Source organism: Cajanus cajan, chromosome 10, assembly GCF_000230855.2.
Source record: "Cajanus cajan strain Asha chromosome 10, NIPB_CcT2T_4, whole genome shotgun sequence".
Lineage (NCBI taxonomy): Eukaryota > Viridiplantae > Streptophyta > Magnoliopsida > Fabales > Fabaceae > Cajanus > Cajanus cajan.
In genome coordinates this window covers 32,691,170-32,715,133 of record NC_138526.1, presented here as the reverse complement: position 1 = coordinate 32,715,133, position 23,964 = coordinate 32,691,170, and the positions used below count along the sequence as shown (strand labels likewise).

The window sequence follows — 23,964 nt, the reverse complement described above, 5'->3', positions numbered from 1 at the left end:
GAAATTTGGGAGAGAAAGGAGCTCACTGACCTAGTGACATTCTCTCTAAAACTTCTCTCTAAAACTCGTTTTCCTGAAGGTCCCTAACCCCTATTTATAGACTTTTTGGATTGGCCAGAACGACCCGTACCGAGCCGTTCCGAACTCCCAAATCACGCACAAAACCCACACCCACAACGACCAGTTCTGAAATTAGAACGGCCCGTTTCGAGACTCATCCAGAACGGTCCGTTCTCCCTCTAGAACGGTCCGTTCTCCCTCCAGAACGACCCGTTTTCCCTTTCAGAACTGTTAGTTCTCCTTCCGGAACGGCCCGTTCTCCTTCCGGAATAGCCCGTTCCAGAATCGTTCCCAACCTGAAAAAAATAGGCTAATTTAATAGCTTGAAACGGCCCGTTCCAGATTGGGAACGACCCGTTCTAGGCTACTAAATCAGCCAAAAATATTTTTTTTAAACTACGTTACAAAAATAAGTATACATAAGTATTTTTAAACGTATAAATAATATTTAAGATTTAGGATAAATAATTTGTATTATAAAAAAATATTTTTTATTTATAGATAACTTATTTTAAAATATTAATATTTAATTAATAAATAATTATGATAAATAAAAAAACAAATTATATAAGAGTTAAAATAATTTATAAATCTTTTCATTGAAAAAAATTTCTAAAAATACTATCGTACAAGATAGAATTTCATATTTAACATATAAGAGTTAGTTTTTCATAAACCTTGTACTTAAATTTTTTCAACTAGGGATGCATTCAGCTTGACGTTTCTTTTCTATTGAACATGAATCCTTGAAATTTTGACCTTGACTCTTAATAATTTGAATTTTTTTGATATATTATATGAGAAAATATCAACAGAAAAACAAATACAACCTAATTAATTACTTTATCACCGGTTAAATTATTTATTTTGAACTTTAATTTGGTATAAAGTTACTTATGTTATAGTTTAATTAATTGTAATGATAAGTATTATATTTGTTTTAATTTTGTGGTATAATTTGAAACACTTATTATTATTATTATTATTATTATTTTTACTTGAGATCTTAATTTGAAGAAATTTTATCTTAATTTGTAGAAAGTTAAATTTAGTCTATAACTCATGTTTTTAGGTCACTTGCAAGATTTTTGATGTTATTTTGTAGTTGAAAAGGAAAAGGATGTGAATCATTGAAAGAAGTAAGTGAAAAACTTGGTGAAGCTTTAAAAAAGAAGAATATTTGACTAAGTTTCCACACTAAACGTCAACCTCCTAGAGAGTTATGTAAGCATATGCAAGTTCCATGTTAAGCATGGAAACTTATGCTTAGCTTTAGTTTTCTAGAGGCAAATTCAAGTCTCGACATTAAGCTTGGAATCCATACATAGCGTCATAACCCCAAAGGTCATTTTCTTGTCGTTTCTTGTTTTATGCTAAGTGAGAAAAATTTACATGCTCAACATCAAAAGTGTTGACATTTCATTATTGAGAAGAAACAAAAGATTTTATGATTTAAAGTGGGAGAAGCTTGGGACATAGGATTGGAGAATGTTTCTTTGAGTGTGTGTGACAGCTAGAGACCTCTCATGACTTCAAGATCAAACTTTTTTATTTCTTCACCATTTTTTTTGTGCTTCATGTTTATGTGTAGTTAAATTCTCGCTTGTTGGGATTCAATGTAAACCTGACTCATTCTTCATGTATACATTCTAAGTTATTAATCTTAATTGTTATTCAGTATTATTATTTTATCTTCTTTATTTAATTCTTGTTATGATTTGATCTCCTTTAACTTGAACTTATGATTTTAAAGTGATTGAAAAATACTTATGATCATCTTTGAATTGAAGTATAACAACTAATGGTACTTACCTCTAGGAATGAAGTAAATGTTATTAGTCTTAAATTTTTGTTTTTAAAGCTGATTTCTTGGTTTAGTTACACAAGAAATTTGGAATTTAATCAAGAAGTTTAGACTTTAACTTGTAAGGGTTGGGTATATTTGTGAGTGATTGACAATTTCTAAATTATAATTGGATTGAAACTTGTATGGAAGCATGAGATGAAAGTTTGATAAAGTCAAATTCCATCATATTTCAATATTGTGTTAAAATCAATTTTTACATTCAAAGTGTTCATAAAAATATCAAAAAGATTTCTTATAATATTTATCTTTATTTAAACACTTTATCTTCAACAATCCATCGATATTTTTATTCTTGATAGTTTAGTTTAATATAATTATTAATTTTTATCAAACATTACTTAAGTTTTTTTAAGAAATAATACTCCTATTTATTATTAAATTACTTATATAATTTGATACACTTATCAAAGAAATAACACAATCATACAATTAAAAAAGTAACCTTATCTTTGAACTATTTTTTAATTTATTTTAATTGTGTGATATTATATGATTCAATGATATTATAAAATAACTTTATTGATTGACCAAAATAAGTTGTATCTAGAATGAAGCAGTTGCTTTAACAAGATTTGATTCCACTAAATAATGAATTTTTGTTGGAATAAAGTATATATAACCAAGGACGGAGCCAAGGGGGGACCTACGGGTGCCACGGCCCCCCCAACAATTTTAATTTTTTTTTATATACATATATATTACTATATGGCACCCCCTATTTTTAATATAAACTCATATTTTTAATATAAACTCATATGTATATTACTATATGACACCCCCTATATGGCACCCCCAGTATTGAAATCCTGGCTCCGTAATATAACTAATCATCAAATATGAGAAATTATACAATCCTATTTCCTATATTTTATAAACTATTTCTTTTTATTAATTGTTATCATTGCAATACATTCTGTTCTTGCACATGAATCTGAGCATTTTATAATTATATCCTTCAAAATAAGAACACGTTTATTTAAAAAAATTCTAACATTGATGGCCAAATTGTTTAATAATCATAGTCACCAAGTGGAGTAGGACTTACCACCTGAATAATTATTAAATAAAAAAACGATGGAAGATAAAATATAGAATTAGAAAGGATGCTTCTACCTAGGAATCTAGGCAAACGTTAGTGAACATTTTACCTATTCGAGAAATGATTCGTTTTGGGTATGCTTTTATATAATAATGTTTATATATTAAAAACATCTATTGAATTGCAGGCTTCAGAATTCAGACATAGTGGACGTGATCTGTGATGCAGAAATATCGTCCTTATTTGTTCTATGCTTCCTTGGCCTGCATTTGATTCAATTTAAATAATTGAATACTTTTAGCATTATTAAAAAAATATTTATAGATAATATAAAATAATTTTACACTATTATTTTATTACTAATTATTATGTGTAATAAATTTGATAATTTTTATAATGAACAATTAAAAATCATACTAAATTTGATTTCTGATTGGCATACAATATAATATAAAAGTATTTAATACTCTTTGATGCATAAGTATTAAATTCTTGTTAAAGTTACTTTTATGCCACCCACATATGTATGGATCATACTTGGCTCCTTGAAATTGACCAATTTTTCTTTTACAATTATTATGGAGGTATTCAATTGGGTCACCTATCACCCTAAGCATAGACAATAATTTTTTTGACTAACTAATATTTGTTTATTTTGCAATAGATATGGTGGCACCAAGAAATGAATGATCTATAAATTTTTCTATTCCCCATCAATTTGCCGTGTTGAATTTGATTGCCAATTAGGAATATTGTTATGTTAGATATCATAATATTCTTGGTGGTGGTTGTTTTCCCCCTCACATTTTTTTTTTAATTTTTTATATTGGCATTTCCAACTATTGTACTTTGAAATTGAGAAGTCCTTGTCTTACTATGTCATATGCTTGTCTTCTAATTGCTTACAAAGGGAGTACTAAAATATAACAGCAACAAAAAAATTGCTTTTGGAGCTATTTGTTATTATTGATTATTCCAACCATAACTATGAATATTGTCCAACAAGCTACAATCTACTTGGCTAAAGTTTACATAGGAGATATCCAAATGGTTGAGTGACTAACACAATCAACGATGACTATACCTTTATTTATTTTTGACCCTTTTATGTTTAAAGGAGGTGATGAATTCAAATTCCATTTTATGATCACAACAATATTCCTTTTTGAAGCTTGATCAACTTTTAAATTCTATTCTTGAATTGTTTTCCAACCATTGGCACCACATTAGGTGTCTTCTTAAAGAAGTTTGAGCCATCATGTGGACCTCAATTTTGTTACAATGAACTTTGATTTTGATATCATTTTAAAACTGCTCATAGGGGTTACTTATTTGAGAAAACTATACATGATTTGACTTGTAAGCATATAGAAACATTCGGCTCCAATTCTATTGTTTAAATTAAACCTAGTCTAAAATAAATAAAGCAAAGCAAACCTATAAATATAATTATGAACAACAATAGTTTATCGAGAGAATTCAAATGTGAATTGCAATTGAGAAGGACGTTGTTTTTAATCAATTATAAACCTACCCAAAAATCAATTATAAGCATAATCCTTTTTTAGTGCATCCACATTGATGAATGTGTGGGACCCTTTGCATACTATCATGAGGTTTCAATAGATGGTGATGGTGATGGAGTAACGTAGGAATATATGATTAAACAAATGGGTGACCCTGTTTAAAATGATGTCTTTGATGATAATTGGGATTTGTCAAACTAGCAAGGAGGTTTCAATTTCATGAAGGGTGTTTTGGTTGAGTGGTGCATTGCACATTGGAATAGCTAGCCCCTACTTTTTCCAAGCTTTGAAATGCCTTTACGCAAATCATGAAACATTCAACCAATCAAAGACACCCCATATCAATGTGACTGATGAATAATATTATTATTGCCCAAGGGAAAGGCAAACCAACAAACACTATACCACAGTGCCCCATGTCTCCCTTTTGAGACAAAGACGTGTGAATAAACTAACCCACTTTCATTGCTTTGGTCCCTCTTCTACATAGAATCACACATCCATTTTATGTGGGGTCAAAACCTTTCTTCCCACCCTCCTCCCAATGATACTCATTTTGATGAGTAAATTACTCATTAAACATCTTTATCTATCCACTCATGAAAATATAGTTAATTATGGAATTGTAAATTATCAAGGGCATGTTCACATCAAATTTAGATTAAGCAATTCGAGTTCTAGAAATGTAGTCATGTTAAATATTAAGAGAGAGAATTTTATCATTTATAATGATCTTATATGATTCAAACAAAACTCCAGTCAAAAGAAAATATGTATATAATAAATAAATAAATAAATCAAATTCATGATCACTTGTTATCCAATTAGGAGAATGATACTTACTCCAATTGGACATATATAAAAATATATATGGTAAAGGGGCTAAGCCTAAGGAGATAGGAAAGGGTTGTAAGTATCTAGACCATGCCATGTTGCTATCTTTTATTAGACGTGTTAGACTTGGTGCAAAAGGGTTAGAAATGTGTGTCACATAAGTTGTCCATATCGGTGATATACATATTCCAAATTTTCAGTTGGGGGTTGGGTGGGCCTGCTCCAAGTATTGGGATAGTACAAAGCATAGAATACGGATCTAAATAAAGAAAGCATGAGGGGGTCCATGATGCCAAACCTAACTTTCTTCCCTTGTGAAAGGGGGCACTCATGTACCACTCCATCATCATAGAATTGATTTTGTTGCTTCCTTTTGTTCTATCCTAACACATGTTTTCTTCTTTAAAGAAGAGGGCCCCACTAGTACTACTACTCTCCCATTCCCATATCACAAGTCACTTAAAGAAAAGAAAAGAAATTAAAAATGATAATACCTAGGGCAAGATAGAATTGAAATGAAGCTGGCTCCCAAAGTGGCATATCCAATTCTGTCTTCATACGTGAATCTCAAAGTCTAAAGGTGCCACAGTGAAAGGCATTTAGAAATCCAAAGAATGAAATTCTTGGTTTCCAATCACCATTGACATGTTGCTATTGAGGTTGGCCTAACTTTTAAAAAAATAACATTTATTTCTGAAATTAATGTGGTTGGTCATACTCAACAGGCATTATCTAAAGGCTCATTCTCTTTCCTTTTAAGCCAATGTGAGAGAGGCTTCTGTTTCCCTTTTGATTCCTTTACTTCATAAAAATGTTAAGAAAAATTAAGCAAAGCTTGGACAAGTTGGCATTGTCAATTCCCTCTATTTTACTATTTTTATCAATTAAAATTTATTTTGAGATAATATATATTGGGAAGTGCCTAGGTGGCATCTACATATCTTTTTTTTTTTTTTTTTTTTTACTATCTTTCTTGCATTCTTTTATTCTCAATTCACTTTATAAGCACAATGGGGGTAATATGTATAAAATTTTCAAAAAGGACATGGTGGGTCAAGATAAGCAATTAAGAATCCACAAGGTCCCAAAAGAAAGTGGCATAAACCATTCACCTTGAAATCATATCTCACATAATGAAAATTTCTTTAGAATGACCTGCCATGAGGATACTTTACAAGGGAAGGATAATTGGTGCGATAGGTGGAGTAAGGCTAAAGATAAGGACATTATTTATTGCATTTTTGAATGAAGAAGCTTGGCCTCTCCCACTATGGATGAAACATGGAAAAGAGAAACTAAAGGAACATGAGAATAAAAAGGAGGAACATTGTTAACTATTGTTTTTCCTCTCACCTTTAGACACATTGGTGTGTGCTAGCTAGTGTAAACATCAACCTCCCCCCACTAAAATAATATCCATGTGCCAACACCACCTAGGCTTACTCATCCCATTAATGCTTTCTTGGAGTTTGTGGTCACAACCCCAACTCCCCCATCTTGGGTAAAATCATTATGCCTTTGCCACCCTCTCTTTCTTTTCAGTGGGGACTTTGTCCAAAAGTGTCTATAGGTCCTTCTTGTCTACATTAGCCACTCCTCCAAAATCTAAATAATTCTAAACCCCATGGTTGAGATATGTACTCATTATATCTAGTGTCTTATAGATAGGATTTTCTATGTAGTGGGATGGGATTGGAATAATAACCATGTCATAAAATATTTGATCTCCAATCAAGAGCTAGGTTGACATAGATATGTACTATGTAACATTATGTAACCCTCTTTGCCACTTAAAAGCAAGTAGTATATAGAAAATTAAAAATTGGAAAAGATTTTTTTCCCCTTCCTTTTTGAAAGTCGTACATTGAGTCATGAGTTAGAGAATTGAGATTGACATCACAAGAATCGACCAGCTATCACTTTTGGACCGAAGAATATATAAGGGAAAAAAATATTTGGTATTATCATCAATATGGGAGAGTGCATCATATTGTGCTGTCCACAATTGTTCTTGTGAAGGAGGAAGATCAGGCCCACACTCATAATGGACCGTAAAATTTTGTTGTTGGAATTGACACTCCATTTTGATAACTCTGCCAGATTCCCATTGTGGGTTTTCGAAAATCACTCAAAGCTTCTGTTTTTCTCCTTTTTCTTTTCCAGGAATAAAAAATAAAAATAAAACCATAATTAAGGCATGAAGTTTTTTTACATTATTCTAGTCAAATAGCAGGTACACCATCAATTTTACCTTTCCCCCCTTAAAGAAGGGTTATAGTGTTTTCACACTTAGGAATTGTCCCCTCAATGTTCTTTCCACTATTAGCATGTCCAATCAATTCATAATTCAGTAGCTTAGTGGAGGATCAATGGAAAGATCAAAAGAATGCATCAAATGCAATATCACATCTACTCACCCATTCAAATCAGACTTGGATGGCAGGCATACTATTCCAAGTGCCTGTAGTCTAAAATGGTAACACCATGTTTCATGTTCCAATTCTATCTTAACAACATTATGGAACTAGACTCATAATTTTGATCTTGGTAATATTTGTTTTGTTTTTTTCTTGAGTTGGCACTAGTGAGGGGTGCCCTACACCACGGAATAGATAGTATGTCACAATTATGTTATATAGTAACATAGTAACTCAAGGACTAGTACACTTCATCTTGGAATTGTCTTCTAGCTACATTTCCAATTGCTATCACTTTTAATTACTCACCACCCATAATTGAGGTCTTGTCCATCATCTACCCACTTGCCACTTGAAGGTTCTAATGATATTGCACAACCTAAAATGTTAGTTTATTGTACTTGTGAGAAACCAAATAGGGCCAAAAGGACGACAGGTGTGAATTAATGTGTGTTGGGCCTCAATGACACTAGGATCCACTTGAATGGCAATAACAATCTGACCTATTTGATGAATCAATGTGCCTCTTTTAATAATATCTGACTCTTTTAGGCTTATAATGGAATAACAGATAATGACTGCACAGCTTAGACTTGTCCCCACCTTGTCATGACAGAATGTGTAATATGAGGTTAACACTCCCCCATGTGCTTATCATTCATTGATGTTATGATATCCCAGAAATTAATAATGATGACACACATTAAATTAAATGGAGATGCAGAAAATTGTTGGCCTCTCCTTCAGTAATAACTTATTGTCACAAACTGACAAGAACTATACTAAAGGCTAGAAAGCTCTTTATAATTCTACCGTCCAAAATATAGCATATATGTAGATAGATATCAATTGAAAAAGGAAAAATATCTTATTTGGAAAATTGTGGATGAGATGGAAATTCCCCCACTAAGTCTAAATCAAGATGATCCACCAACTTGAAAGAGTGCTAGCAAATATGATGTTACAGTATTATTGTGTATATCTGAACTAAAGTCTAAAGATAATACCGAATAATTACACACCTTAAAATGATGAGTGATGAGGAAAATGTGTAGTAAAATACAAAATTCGGTGTTCAATTAGTGATGCACAATGACAAATCACGGTGATGATGAAATAGACGTACCCTTGTTTGATAGCAGTGTGTTAACTTGAAAACGAAAACATGGATATGCATGTGAAGCAGAAAAGTGTGTGCCACAGACATATATTGCACACGTCAATGCAAACAGACAGGAGATAACGTCGAAATGAGTGTCTTTTAGTTACAGATCCTAGTGTTTTGCATGCTTTGAAACTTGAAAATGACTTGTATGTGAATAGGGCCACTTGAAAATTAATGCATTGTGTGTAATCCTAGAAAAGTGAATTTTGATAATTCAGTTTCATTCTTACTGTTTAATAGTACTGCATATTACTAATATTAACCAAAAAAATAAAATTGCTACTCAAGCGGTAGTAGCATTAGCAATTTAGCACAATCCTTATGACTATGCCTTGTCTATGAATTATGGAGTCTAGAATTTTATAAGATAGTGTGACGCTGAGTGATACTAGTAAAAGCAAAAATTCTATTCCCATTGAAAAATCTAGGGCTAATATTAATGACATTAGTTTTGAAGAATTAAAGATCCTAAACTAGTAACAGTTGATAAGATTTTGATTGAACAACATTAATATTGGGGGGCCACTGATGTGCATGCAGGAAAAGTCAGGGAGGGAAAGAAAAGAACCATTTGGATTTGTTATTGGAAAATCAAGGAGTGAAGTGGAAGCTTGTTTTTGTCTTAATAACTAGACTGAAAGCACTCTGCACGTGTAGTACCTGGCCTTTTCATTATAGGTTCTTGCTGCTGCTAGCTGTATCCATTTTTCACCACTCAATCACACATTTTAATGTCTATTTTGTTCTTAAAGCTTTCAAGAATTAATAGTCAATATAATTTTTAGTTAGGACAGAACACATTTTACAAAATTGAAATTATCATGTGAGAGCTAGGACCCTGAAATAGATATTTCAACAGTCAAAGTAGTTCACAAGTTAATGGCACCAAATAAATTGATTTGAAAGTCACTGGAATTAGGTATATGAGCTTATGCTTAAGAGAGGATTCCTACAACTCACGATTCACGTGGGTTTAGACTAGTAACATTGGTTAAATGAGTTTTTCTTTTTCAATTATATATTTTGGTGTATAGTAAAATGATCTTATGGGACAAATCATATTACCCCACTAGATTTGCTGTCTAGGATGAGATAGGTATCTATGTATGTGACAATTTGATGAGGTCCACTTTGGAAAGAAAGGATTACTAGGTGATGCTGTAGAAGTAAACAAAATGTATTTATTAGTGGGGTACAAATTAGACACATCGGAATTCAGAACCTAACTGATAACTTAGGCAAGTATATTACCTCAATTGATGCTTTTAATTTCCAAATGCTTTTGCTCCACTGAATCGTAGGTCATTTCATATGCTGCATTGGGTGTATGAATCATTAGGTGAAATGAAAAGGGTGCAAATAATTAAATAAATAATATAATCACAACATGGACAATTGATGCAGATATTAAAATATATAGCATATTCTGAAAAATTGATAGAAGGAAGGAATAAAGAAGCTCCTTTATTCTGTGAAGAGTATCATATCACATCAGGATACAAATTGGAAGAAATTGAATGACCACAAATCCACCAAAGCATAGAGAACATGCAGGAGTCCCTAGTTTAGAGACAATTCATAAAACTGGATTCTCTTGCAATATTATCAGTGTGGCGTAGATAATATTCCTAATGGAGCCTCATAATAATATTTCAAGAGGACTTGATTATGTGTTTGAAAAATTGATTTCGAATGAAATTGTTTCTAGTTTATTTGGAGACACTGTTTGCAAAACTTGGTATAAACTTTTTTATCCACAAAAAATTATTTTGCGTTAGTCCATTCATGAAATAGACAAGTAACTATTAGTTACTTTTGATGTGTTATGACGTAAAAATTTGAGAAAAGTGGGTCACTAAAGGAGTACTAAACCCGCACTTAAATTTCTTTACCTTAAAATCAATTCTAGATTCAGAATGTGAACATTTATCTAAAATCATGTTAACCGGTATTTCAACGTATTTCTGGATCATTTAATGTGAATCCAAACACGTTAGTTGATGTTGCTCCTTTATGCACTAGTCTCTTTTCCAAATTCATGCAAAGCAAAAGAAAAGGAACCAAAAAGAAAAGAACAAAGTGCCTTCATTTGATTTTTAGTCGTCACGTGCTAATGGCCGTCTTTCTTAAAAGTGTGTTACAAAAGTGTCTAATTAGTCTCGAAGATGCTGAAACCACACTTGTTGAAGTTATGGTATAGGGTTCTCGTAACTATATTTAGTTATGCAACTTGCAAGAGATTAGTAGTTGAAGTGGGGTTGATTTCTTGGAATACTTTTCATTCAATCAGATTTTAATAGATCCTGGTCATAATGCAAGACCTGAACTTACTCAGAAGACCACTTCAATGCTTGGCTTGTGAGCAAAATCATTCATATGTATCATACCTTAACAGTTGCTTTTAATCTTTTATCCGTGAAATGGTTAGGCCAACCTGCCATTTGCCCACTTTTTTTTTTTTTTTTTTTTGTGTGTGTGTGTGTGTAAGTTAAGGATGAATATCATTATTGAACCCTTGTGTGAAAATCCCAACTTTAGATTCATTGAATGGACTCGTTTATTCATTCATTCCATTATTTAGGAAGAATGCCTTTTTTTTTTTTTGTACATTGATATTCTTTTTGGTACATGGGAAATAATGCCTTTAACAAAGAGTTGATAATTTAGAGGGACCATTATTCAGCTCAAACATTTTAAAAAGTAATGCTCAAAGTTCATAACTCATAACACAATTATAAAGAAACCTTAATATACTAATATAATTACTATTCACGACAACTAAATTTAAAGCTTGGATATTGAGATCTTAAACATAATAAAATTCAGCTGTGTAATTAAAAATTTCTTGAAAACTTTTAAGGGCGTGTTGTAGATGAAAGTCATTACAGTTTTACATCATAACCTCTTAGATACAATGTTTACCTCTTGTCATGTAAACCAGAGACATAGGTTCAAGACTATGAAACAATACCAATCTTCTGATTATGGCTAAGACAAGTACATTGAATAGGGTTGGCCATGGTCATGGATTCTCCACTTGAATTAATAGGGTGAGGAACTAAAGGAAACTACTATGATAAAAAAATCTTATGGTTGACCAAGCCAGCAGACCAAGAAAAATCCTCGAAAATGAGAGAAAATTGTGCAATAATGTCTGCCAATAAGCAAGAAAAAATGGCTGAGGAAAAGATGTGACCATGAAGTGTCCAAAGTAAGAGCTCTACAGCATGTTCAAGCCACACCATTTGGACCGATAAAAACAGACACCATTAATCATGATGCTTTTACATTGTCCATCATCCATAGAATACATTACTATAATTCTCTCTATCTTCCCCGCCTTCAAATCACATAAAAAAGGTAAGCAATTTTTCATTGGGAAGAGTTCAATCCAAAGCACTAGTGCTTGTAAACAGTTCTTTCAAATATTCCACAGATGTTGAAAACATGCTTTCCAACCACTAGCCACAAAACATGACCATTGCATGTGTACACAGATGTGTAAAGAGATAGTGCGATTTTCTGTTAGATCAAAAGTAGCTTCAGAATGTGCATAAACAGTAGCATCCATACATTTTAAATCATAACATAAAGTTGCAACTTGAAAATCTTGTTTTGTTAGACGAGCTGTTGTAAAGGTAACATGCTCCTGTCAAAATGGCCTCAATGGCTGGCCCATGGACTACAAATAATCAAATCATACGAAGGGTTGGCAACTTGGAATTGGTGATTACAAAGATGTGGTCTATTTTATTTATTTACTTTTGATGATTTGTTTCATTTTTTTTGTTATATATTCAGGTTCCAACTTTGAGCCAGCTGGCCCAACACCTAAGAAAATTAATCCCCTTAAATGTATCAAATTAGAATTATTTTAGTTCAAGAACATGGTGCACACAGTATCTCAAAATTAATAACCAATGATTAATCTACATTTGCAAATCGTGACTTCTAATGACCAAACCAAACATTTTAATGTTGTGGGAATCGATCTTTGAAACACCAGGTCGATCTTCCTTGTTTCAGGGCAGCTCTTCATAATCTTTTACTTTCTTTAGAAAACTGTAATTATGGTTTGTTAATTCAATCACAAGATACCGACCCTTCAAGTTGCAACTATTAATTGGTTAGGGTAAGACATGGCAGCAACTTTTAAGTAAAATATGCTGATTATCTATTATCTAATGACTCAAAAACATAATGAAATAAAAAAAATATATTTGAGATTTCAATTGTTTTTAATAAAGAATGGTTCCTACATTCTTACCATACATGTTTACATATGTACTTTGGCTTTGAGTTCCCTTCTCAAAGCAATGATTCTGATAAACTTTGATGCTCCAAGTACAATTGCAAACACAGAGGTTCACTACTCATTGACTTGATAGGGGTGATAAGTGGAGGCTGCTGCCACTGTTTTGTGTCAGTTGGGATCCACAAGTCTGCTTCCTTGCTTGTACCAGTTTCTGGAAGGGATCGAAAGTAAGCAGTTATCTCCCACCTGCTATCTTTTTGAAGAAGAAAGAAAAAGTTTAAACATAGGTTTCAGCCTATACATATAAAGAACAAAATTCAGCACGACGTTTATAATTGTGTTTGGGAATACGTTTTGAACGTATGAGTTCTTTAATTTTTCACGTCAATTTATAAGATTGATACAGAAGTTGAAGATATTTGCTTCTAAAAATTCAAGTCATCCTCATGTTTAAAATGGTTTCAAAACATGCTGCAAATGTATCAAAGAAGTTACAATTCACCTCCACTTGATTGAAAACTAGCCATCTACATGATTACAAACTGAAATTGATGATAAGATATTGGTATGCCAGTGAGCAGATGATTTTGTGGATGTGCCCACAGACATGACACTTGTTCATACGCACAACAGAGAAAGGATAGTTGCAAATTTACAATTAAAAAGTACAGCATGCAGTATTAAAAAAAAAAAAAAAAGCTAAATTGTATTTCTGGGCCCTCTATTATAATTAATGTGCAATTTTGGTTCTTGATAATAATGATATTCCGCACTCTTTTAGTTAAAAAATAAAATAAAATCAAGTCCCTTTGTTACTCTGGTATCCAATTACTACAAAAGTTATTGACATGGCCAGCAATTTATATATGTGGATGACATTTTAGTGAGTTGGCATTCAAATGGACAACTGATAACTTCAATCTATTTAATTTTCTCAATACGTTGATATAAATAGATTAAATGTAAAATGGTGTATTTAAGTAGATTAAAGTCATCAGTAGGTACATTAATGTGCCATGCTCTGTAGTGTGTTTTGTTACAAAACTAAATAAATTGGCCATGAGACCAACTTACGTTATTAATTAGAATAGAGATACACTGAAACAGAGAGCTGCTATTTTTAATTAGGAAAAATAGGGGATTTGATTGCTATAAAAATTATGGGTAGACAAAAAGCACACGATATTCATAAATTCATAATAGAGAGATCAAAAGTGTTATTAAGCCAAAGGAAAACACGATAAAAAGAGAAACAGAAATCTTCGCAGCAAACATGATTATTCTTGCATTTACCAGGAGGAATCCCTTTAGAAAGAGATTCTGAGTTTGACAGTTTGATCAGAAATGATCTGAGAGAGAGCTCAAGATCAACCTCTTCCACTTCTGAACCATAAGATTGGTTCACTGTAAGCTTGAATACGAATTTTTCCAATGGAACATTGTCAGCATTGAAGAAAATAACTGCTACTCTTTCCACCATTCCCTAGTAAATGGAAGATAAGGAATAAAAATCAGCATGTTGAAAGAAAGCAGTTGCAAGGAAAGTTGGATTCGACAGGATAGTGTTTTTGTATAGGATTGTGGACCTTTAGTCAACCATTGACTTATTTAAAATTTTAAATCTCCTGCAAAAGAATTAGTCTACCCCACATATCTCTAGCAGAAAAATCACAAGTAATTATTTAGTGAATCAAGTTGAACACAAAGAGTGTTCAAGAGATTCTTTTTTTATTTGGTACAAAGTGTTTGAGTGATATTGTCAAAGGCGTGGCAAAATGAGTTCAACCCAATGGATTGATCTGCATAACCCGTTCGAACAGGTTCGATTGGGTTGCACTTTTCAATCCTTCAACCCACGTTATCCAACATGCATAACTTGTCAATCCAACGGATTAAATGAATAAATGATAAGTTCCATTGAGTTGGCCCGTCTAATTGACCCAGTGGATTGGCCTATGTTTCTCCTTGACTTTTACCTATTGATATTAACTATGGTATTTTATTTGTAGTTATTTGCTTATTCAGACTTATTTGTGATTATATTGTGCACATATTTTATTATTGTTGATGGACTTATTTCTGTTTGTATTATGGACATATTTTAATGTTGTTGATGGCCTTATTTTATTGTTATTAATAAAGTTATAAAGTACATGTCTCATTGAGGATTTGAACCTTTTGATTCATTACTAGTTTTATAACACCTTTTTTTTTTTTTTTTTTTTTTTAATTATATTTGGTCATAAAATTTGAAGAAAATTTAAGACATAGAATAAAAATAGTTTAAATTTTTTTAATAGGTTGGTGAGTCAAGTCCAAGTCGGTGGCTAAGGTAAGGCCAATGAGGCCATTGCCTTAGGTCCACAGCTCCAAGTTCACAAACACACACACATATATATATATATATATATATATATATTAATTTTAATTAAAATAATTAAGTAATATATTTTATTATTTTATTATAATTAATTTGTTAACACATAAAATCATACAATTATTTAAAATTTATATATACACACATAAATATTATCATAAAATTATTCATTTGAAGAATTTTATTATATTTTAAAAGTTATTTTACATTTATTTTGAATTTCAATGAAAAAAAATGGTATCGAAATGAATATAAAGATTAATTCCTATAAAAATAATACGATTTGTATATAAAAAAATTAACAAAAATGATAGTGATAAGATTGTAAAAACATCATGTTAATTTGGTTCTTCTAAAAATATATTTTATAGTTTTAATTATTTTGTATAAATATTGTTATTTTATCCACACCATATTAGAAAAGATTTTAAAATATGAAATCACTTTAAGAAAATTATTTAAATTTTAATAAGATTTTGAAAAAAGTATTGTCTTAATTTTATATTATTGATCATGAATTTCTTTCCCTAATTTGAAAATTTTAAAAATCAATAACAAAACAAATTAGTGTTCCACTAGAAGTATTAAATATATTAAAAAATTAATTTCTTAAATGTGTACAATGTATGTTTATATAATACATTGCAAAATAGTGATTGAATGAGTTATCATTGGGTGAAATGTTGAAACTTATTAATTATTAAATTTAATTAACAATTTTACTAATAAAGATAAAAATAAAAATTATTTAATTAAATGAGAGTAAAACTTAAATAAAAAATTTGCCTTAGGTCTAAAATTTGTAAGACATGGCCCTAGAGTCAACCCAACTCAACCTACAACCCACCACGAGTTAGGTTGGGTTAAGATTTTTAATCCAATGAAAAAATAAGTCCTACCCAATCCATTTTTCAACATGTTGGCTTGAGTTAGCCCGTTTGAGACCCTTAGAGGCTTAGAGCTACATATTTGATGTCATATATATTGTTACAACTTAAATACAATCAACTAATGGTGTAAAACTAGTTAGGTGATAATTAGAAGCTAAATTACCACCTAATCACTAGCTAATCAACAAAATTACATCTAGCCAAGTGCTAATAATCTAAACAAAAATGCTTATACTTTAACAAAACCTTTCACTCTGCCTAAATTTTAAAGAAATAAAAAAGTGGCTGCATATCTCCTACACAGTCTTATAGAAGATGACATGAAACACAGTTCTCACTCCTCAACAACGAAGACAAAATTAACATAAGAAATCTAACATATCAAACCTAAAATTGATTCTTATATAAATAAGCATTACAAGTAAAAAAAAGCATAGATTCCAAGGTGTTAAATTAAGTGATTGTTGTAGGTTTGTAACACACATTGACACAGAATCATAACAAATACTTTCTATAACATTGTTACTACATGATGCACTAATGCTAAAATGGTCACCAGCTCATTGGGACTTTGAAGATAGGCAAGTGGGGGTGAGAGAAACTCGAAGGCTGAACCTCTAGATAACTCAGAAGCAATTAACTTCTATTTTGTAGCTCCTAAACCACTAACTCTATCAATGGATTTTATTTTTTTACCACAAATAAACAATATTACATTGCCATCTCTAAACAACATGCACAAGATACACTCATATATCTTATTTCCTGTTCATACATGACACTGATAGCAACCAATATTTGATTATTCAAATCCAAAGCAAGCAAGCAAACAATCAACAACTACTCATACAAGGTTGAATACACAAAAAAAAAAAAAAAACCAAATTTCCAAAGAAAACCAACCTTTTCTATAAAGGGTAGAAGCCCTGAAACAGTAGCATGTATGTAATATCTAAGCTGAGGATGACGAGCCCTTTGAACCACCACATTCATATACCTTCTCCGCTCAAAGGCACCTTTTCCACACCCACAAAGAAAACTAATAAAAATTAGTTCCAATCAATTCAGTTGCCGATAACTACAAAATCAAAGAAAAAAAAAAATAAAAGAGCATTGTACAGTCAAAATCATCGTTTTTCTTTTTGCCTCAAACCCAAATAAAAAAAAAAAAAAGTTGTTACCAACCAACCAGAAGGATAAACCCCTTTGAGAAAAACGACATCAGTAATAGCCACCTCCAAAAATTCAACCAAAACCCTAGCTATTTGGCCTGAAAATTTCCAAACAGAATCATAGTAACTCCAAACTACGTACACACAACGAATAAAATTAAAAACTTTTATTTGATAGAAATTTCAAACCTTGTGGAGTTTGATTCTGTCTTCGCTCCATCACATTTATTTTTTCCAAGTTCAAAATCAAAACCAGTTCTACAATGCACTTGAGTTGAAGGAAACAAAACAACCCCTTTTTTGCAATAGCCCTTGAAACTGAACAAAATTACAAATTTGCCACCAACTTGACCCGAATTCAGTTTTTAACTCTCCATAGCTTCATGGGTCAAGTTTTATGACCCGAAATCTGTTTCGGGCTTTGTTCTTCTTTCTTTCTTCTACTCTACGATTCTCCTTGACTCTGCGTCACTTCTTCAGACTGCGAGATTTTGATTTTCCATTGACACGAGAAATGGCAGGTGAGGCTTTGATCGTCTCTCTCTTTCTGCGCTTTCCTAGAGAATTGAATTTTCAATTAGGGTTTTTGCTGATTTTTTCGTTGGCTTTTGAATTTGGGTCCGGAATTTGAAAATGGAAGGGAAAAGCAGTGGAAAGAAGGGAGGGAGAAGAGGGAGAGCGTGTGTGGTGGTTTTGGGCGACATTGGACGTAGTCCTCGAATGCAGTACCACGCTGTTTCACTCGCCAATCAGGTTCTTTCTTTTTCTTTTTTTTGTGTAATTTCGTGTAGTAATTTAATTTAGTTTAGTCTAATTTGATTTGATTATCCATTTTTCTATTTTTTTTAATTTTTTTTTTGTTTTGATACGGGAATTCATGTGAATATTTTGAGAAAGTTGTAAGTTTGGCTTTTGAATGATTCTTCTGTTTCAAGTTTTAATTTGAGAGGAAGTTGTGAATGAAGTTGATTTTTATGTTTTAGGAATAGGACCATACTAGAATTTTGATGGTTGAGTTTTGCATTGGGTGTAATAGATGTTCCTTCCTTTTTAGAATGATTGTTAATTTGTAATATAGACTGTTCAGCAGTTCAGGTTAATTGTTCAAAGATTTTACATGCATGTTTGGAAACTCATTCGAAAGCAAAGAATCACATCAATATAGTCCAAAAACTTGGAAGCTAAAACTGTGGAGAATCACATTGGCAATGTGCAATCAAACACACTAGTTATCAATTGAGAGGTCCTGACCTGGTAGCTGTTGCTGTTAGATGTTTCTGAGACCCAGTTAATGCTCATAAATTCACTTTTTCTCTCTCTTTAATTTAATGTTTGGGAAGCGCAAGATGTTGTTGCCTATGGTCTTACTGATTAATTTAACCATAGTGGTAACTGGTCATTTGTTTTCAGAAACCTAGCCGGTTTAGCAGTGCAATATTGATGTTAAATCTACATATAATATTGTTTGGAATTTTCTCAACTGGGCATAAATGACCTTTCTTTCACGTGTAAGCATGCATGAGCATTAGGTATTTCCTTGCAATGTTAAAACATTTTTTTATTGCACTGTCCATTGATCTGCTGCCTTTTCTATCTGGCATTGCAGGCTTCCCTGGAGGTTGACATTGTTGCATATGGAGGTACCTTTTTTCTGATTTTGAGTTGTTTATAATGGATCATTAGAGTTAGGTTTTATTGGTACAGTAATTCATGGGAGTAAGGTGTACTAAATTTCTGCTGCAACCTGAGTAAATTTTCTTGTTTAATAACAATTTTTAACAGGTTCAGAGCCCCATACTGCACTTCTTGCCAACCCATCTATTCATATTCACTTAATGGTATCAATTTTGACTAATACTGAGCTTTTCTAAACAAGTTATCCTCATATTTTACTAAAATTGATGTAGAGTTGGAACATTCTGAAATTTTCAGCAGCAGTGGTTATCAAGCAGTCAAAGCTTACCGAAGATACTTCGACCCATAATGCTTTTGTTGAAGCCATTGGTTCAATTTTTGATGCTTCTTTGGTTCCTTTGTGTAAAAATACCATCGCCTGATATTTTTCTTGTCCAGGTTAGCCTTTAAGTTCTCTTCCTATTTCTCCCTCAGCATTTAAGCTTCTTTTTTTGGTTTACATGATAGATTCAAGGCTCCTTGTTTTTGCTAAGTTAGACATAATGTTGGAAAACTTGTACCTGAAAATTTGATGGTTGTTTTGGACCTTGGTCTTTGAGAAGCATCCCTATAGCCAAATAAATAATAAAACTTTCTTTGCCAAGTAGTTTGTGTTAGGTCAGTTTGGGCTACTAGAGAAAATCTGTAGTCCCTAACTTCAGTATCTTTCGTAGATGATGTTAGAAACTCTAAACTTTGAAGCACAATTAATTAGCTGATTTTTGGTTATGTTAACTGTGTAATGATTCATTGATAAACAAAACAAAATGACCAGAGATGGCAGCAAGTTTGATTTTAAGATTTTTGTTTCTTATCTCACTCCTTGTCTGTGCAGAATCCTCCTTCAGTTCCGACCTTGGTGGCAGTAAAATGGGCTAGTTGGTTGAGAAATTCATCTTTTATTATAGATTGGCATAATTTTGGGTATACTCTACTTGCACTGTCATTGGGAAGAAATAGTCATTTTGTCTCCTTATATAAATGGTACTAGTTTACATTTTTTAAATTTTAGATGAGGAATTTTCTTTTTGGTCTATGGCTTTGCTTTTTCAAGGTTGTTGCTAATGGGATTACTTTTCTTGGGTTCACCTAGGTTTGAGCAGCATTATGGAAAAATGGCAGATGCTTCTCTCTGTGTAACAAAAGCAATGCAGCATGAATTGGCTCAAAACTGGGGAATTAAGTAAGAGAGTCAACTCAAAGTTAAAATATATTCTTTAACATAAAATTGTTTGTGTGGTCTGTGAAGCAATTTGATGTTTATTTCTTAATTCTTTATTTTATAGTGCTACAGTTTTATATGATCAGCCTCCTGATATCTTTCATCCAGCTTCACTGGAGGAGAGGCATGAGGTGATCTAGTTGTTTATTTCTTGAGTCACTCTGGTTATTATTACTTATCAAGCATTCTTAGAGATTTTCAAATATAATATATAGATAGTTTACAGTTGTTTTGCAGATTAAATGAGGATATTTTTCAGCCACTTGGTGTCAGAGATTGTGTTAGTAATGGTAAGACAGACTTTACAATCTAGATATATATTGATCTTAGTTGTTGGCAGATTTTTTTTTTAATGTGCTTGCTTCTTACAGGAACTTCATTGATTGCTAGTCATCGCCAAAATGAGTCTCTGTTTACAACTGAGGTTGGTTCAAACATATATTTGAATCCAAATCGACCAGCACTTGTTGTAAGCAGTACAAGCTGGTAAGTTTATCCTATTATGATCTTTTTGTTTTTTCTTTATTGTAAAAATTGGTACAGTACGGTGTTTTATCCTTTTGAAAAGGGCCAGTTCCTTTTTTCATGCATATTATGTAGTTAGATATGGACCTTCAGTGAGCAAACAAAACTTAGCCATAGACAATGTATGTTGACTGGGATAGTCGTGACTTATATTGGTGGGCTACTTCCAAACCTGAGGGGTTTATTTATATGATTTGTGCCACTTTCAGGACTCCCGATGAAGACTTTGGCATTCTCTTGGAAGCTGCTGTAATGTATGATAGACGTGTTGCTGCCATATTAGGTGAAGATGATTCGCTAGATGAGGAGGTCATATGGAAGGGAATATCTGATGGAAAACAATGTTTATATCCCAGATTGTTATTCATCATAACTGGTATAATTTTTTGTTTTTTTCTTCTGATATATTGGAAATCATATGGAACTTTCTAATGAGGGATCTTCGTTGGTAAAGGCAAAGGTCCAGAAAAAGAGAAGTACGAGTCAAAAATAAAGAGATTGAAACTTAAACGTGTGACATTTCGTACCATGTGGCTGTCTGCTGATGATTATCCATTACTGCTAGGTATTTTGTTTGTTCCTTGTTTTCAAAATGATCTTGCATTGTGCATAATTTCTTGATTTAACAGTTTTGGATAATTTCAGGATCAGCTGATCTAGGTGTTTGTCTGCATACTTCGTCATCAGGATTAGACCTTCCAATGAAGGTATCAATGACAATTATTATATGTCAGTGTACAAACTAAGATGCACTCTTAGCAATGTCTTTTCATGGTTATATTGATAAACTCCCTGCGAATAATCTATGGTTTTGTATCATTTAAGCCACATTGCACTCATAAATATTAGACTTAATTATGTGTTTAGTCCTTCAAATATAAGGTAAATTTGTTTTTAGTTCCTCAACTTTAAAACAGATTTTTAGTCTCTGTAATTTAAAAAAATCTTATTTTAGTCCTTACACTCAATTTTTTAAGGGAATCAGTCAAATATTGTCGTACAAAATCTACCTACTAGTGTCTTTATTAATGAAAACAACATTAAATCTCGTTGATGTTGCATAATTGTTTCAATTTGTTACTTTCATGTGTTATTGATAACTTGAGGGACTAAAATAAGATTTTTAAAAATTATCGGAACTAAAAAAAATAGTTTTAAATTTGAGGGACTAAAAGCAAATTTATCCTATATTTAAAGGACTAAAAAATGTTTAAGCCTAAATATTATGTTGATTAAGTGTTTTTCCCATAATTTTTTTAAAACCATCTAATTACGCTTTTATCTAACTCAAATGATGTGCTTCATTAGATTATATCTCCATCTATTCAAGCTAATATTAGTTCTATGCCATATAAATCATCAGAGAATAGAGAATGTTTTATAGTTTTTTGTATGCATATTCGGCTAATTTAATTCATTTTTGTTGAATGGGTTAAAGCTGCTCGTATTTCTTGAAGTGTTTGAGCTTTCCTTTTTCTGTTAATTATTTTGCACATGGAACAGGATAGATTCAAATTAGATTTTGGTTTGAGTCTTTCATGGCTCTTTATGTACGATATTAAATACTATATATTCCTCTTTATTTCATTTTGAAAGTGATTCAAAAAAACAACTATTGAATCTTACTAATTTTCAGTTTTTTATTTTTTATTTTATGCTTTAACTGTACCAGGTTGTGGATATGTTTGGCTGTGGACTACCTGTTTGTGCTGTTTCATACTCTTGGTAAGCTATGTATTTCCTTGTAAAATTATTTGTTCTGAAGTCCAAAAATTTTTGTTCTTTACATTTATGGGTCAAAGTTTTTACCTTCTTGAAGCATTAAAGAACTGGTTAGAGTTGACAAAAATGGTCTTCTCTTCTCTTCTTCATCAGAGCTAGCTGACGAACTTCTGGTAAGTCTGTTAATGATTGCAACCTTCAACTCCCTCTGAATGTGGATTACATTTTTAGATTTATGTCTGTTATAATGTAGAGTGTAGACAATCTTAATGTCTGATCTTGACCAATGAGCTTACTAATTTGCTGCCCTGAATCTACCCAGCTTCTCTTCAAGGGATTTCCTGATGACTGTGATGCTTTGAAGGTCCTCAAATATGGTGCATTAGAAACTGGTTCTTCAGCAAGGTGGGCTACTGAATGGGAAGAACATGCCAAGCCACTGATAACTGAGGCAAGTTCATTCTGTTATGCTATGCACCATTTTATTATCAGGTCATCTACTTTCATTTTCATTGACTGTTGGTGTCTTATGTGATCAGTTTCTGGTTTTTAGGAAAATTCTGTTTTCCATGTACAGCTAGTAGTTGATATTCGTTCATTCCATTATTTAGGGATTTTAAATCTGTAACTGTTCAGTTATCTTTTTTAAATAGCGTATTATCTCCTAATTTTTAGGCCTGGATTAGTGTACAACTGTTTTCCTAGTTTCCTATTATACTACTCACTAACTGTAATCAATTTGGGAAAAAATACAATATTTTTCTACATTGGCCAGTTGATATGTGATTAACAATTGATCCTATTCCCACCTTTGTTTTGTATGCTGCTTTGTCTTAGATTAGTAGTCTTTGTGAACTTAAAAGAGGTGCATATGGGTTTGCAGGTTATATCAAGATTTTGACACTGTTGGTTCTTAGAAGGCATCTTTAACTGCTCTAACAGCAAATTGGATCGATCTGTTGGCCTTATCCAGTGGAGAGTTGACTAGTACCATGTGCTGATTGCATGCATATTTGAAGTTTTGACAATTTCCAAGTCAGAGTTACCTTGTACAGAATAGGTATGCGGCAGGGTTTCCAACATCTGTCGTCTTGTGTATGAAGTTGCAAATAGATATTCTCTGTAAAAATTGGCTTTATGTGATTTAGAATTTCATTTTCTTTGACATGGCTTGATTCTTGGTCCATGTTTCAACGAGAGTGAGGTTATTATTATGCTA

At 32.1% G+C, this 23,964-nt stretch overlaps 2 protein-coding genes across 12 annotated transcripts; one reads left to right on the top strand and one right to left on the bottom strand.

The window, feature by feature from the left end:
• Positions 1–2,948: 2,948 nt before the first annotated feature.
• On the bottom strand, positions 2,949–17,919 carry REV7 (DNA-binding HORMA family protein). 10 transcript variants are annotated; one of them, XR_014430219.1, is made up of 7 exons: positions 17,792–17,913; positions 17,616–17,700; positions 17,334–17,469; positions 14,457–14,646; positions 13,176–13,416; positions 10,160–10,222; positions 2,949–3,229 (listed from the first exon to the last, which is right to left on the bottom strand). XR_014430219.1 is itself a non-coding variant. In XM_083065627.1 (6 exons), the coding sequence occupies exons 1-5, from the start codon at positions 17,820–17,822 to the stop codon at positions 13,217–13,219; spliced, it is 642 nt and encodes a 213-aa protein (XP_082921753.1). In that variant the 5' UTR covers positions 17,823–17,913; the 3' UTR covers positions 6,269–10,222; positions 13,176–13,216. The 10 variants fall into 10 exon arrangements, 8 of the variants coding, with proteins under 8 accessions (XP_082921753.1, XP_020233402.1, XP_020233403.1 ...); XR_014430220.1 differs by lacking the exon at positions 2,949–3,229 and adding an exon at positions 6,269–10,066; XM_083065627.1 differs by lacking the exon at positions 2,949–3,229 and having other exon boundaries at positions 6,269–10,222.
• Positions 17,881–23,910, top strand: LOC109813598 (UDP-Glycosyltransferase superfamily protein). Of its 2 annotated transcripts, none has more exons than XM_029274425.2 (17): positions 17,881–18,123; positions 18,243–18,355; positions 19,209–19,242; positions 19,385–19,440; positions 19,538–19,675; positions 20,112–20,260; positions 20,370–20,459; positions 20,563–20,629; positions 20,725–20,788; positions 20,870–20,984; positions 21,233–21,399; positions 21,478–21,588; positions 21,669–21,730; positions 22,696–22,748; positions 22,843–22,918; positions 23,068–23,196; positions 23,629–23,910. In XM_029274425.2, the coding sequence occupies exons 1-17, from the start codon at positions 18,000–18,002 to the stop codon at positions 23,644–23,646; spliced, it is 1,566 nt and encodes a 521-aa protein (XP_029130258.1). In that variant the 5' UTR covers positions 17,881–17,999; the 3' UTR covers positions 23,647–23,910. The 2 variants fall into 2 exon arrangements, with proteins under 2 accessions (XP_029130258.1, XP_020233400.1); XM_020377811.3 differs by having other exon boundaries at positions 17,887–18,123; positions 19,535–19,675.
• The last annotated feature ends 54 nt before the right edge of the window (positions 23,911–23,964 follow it).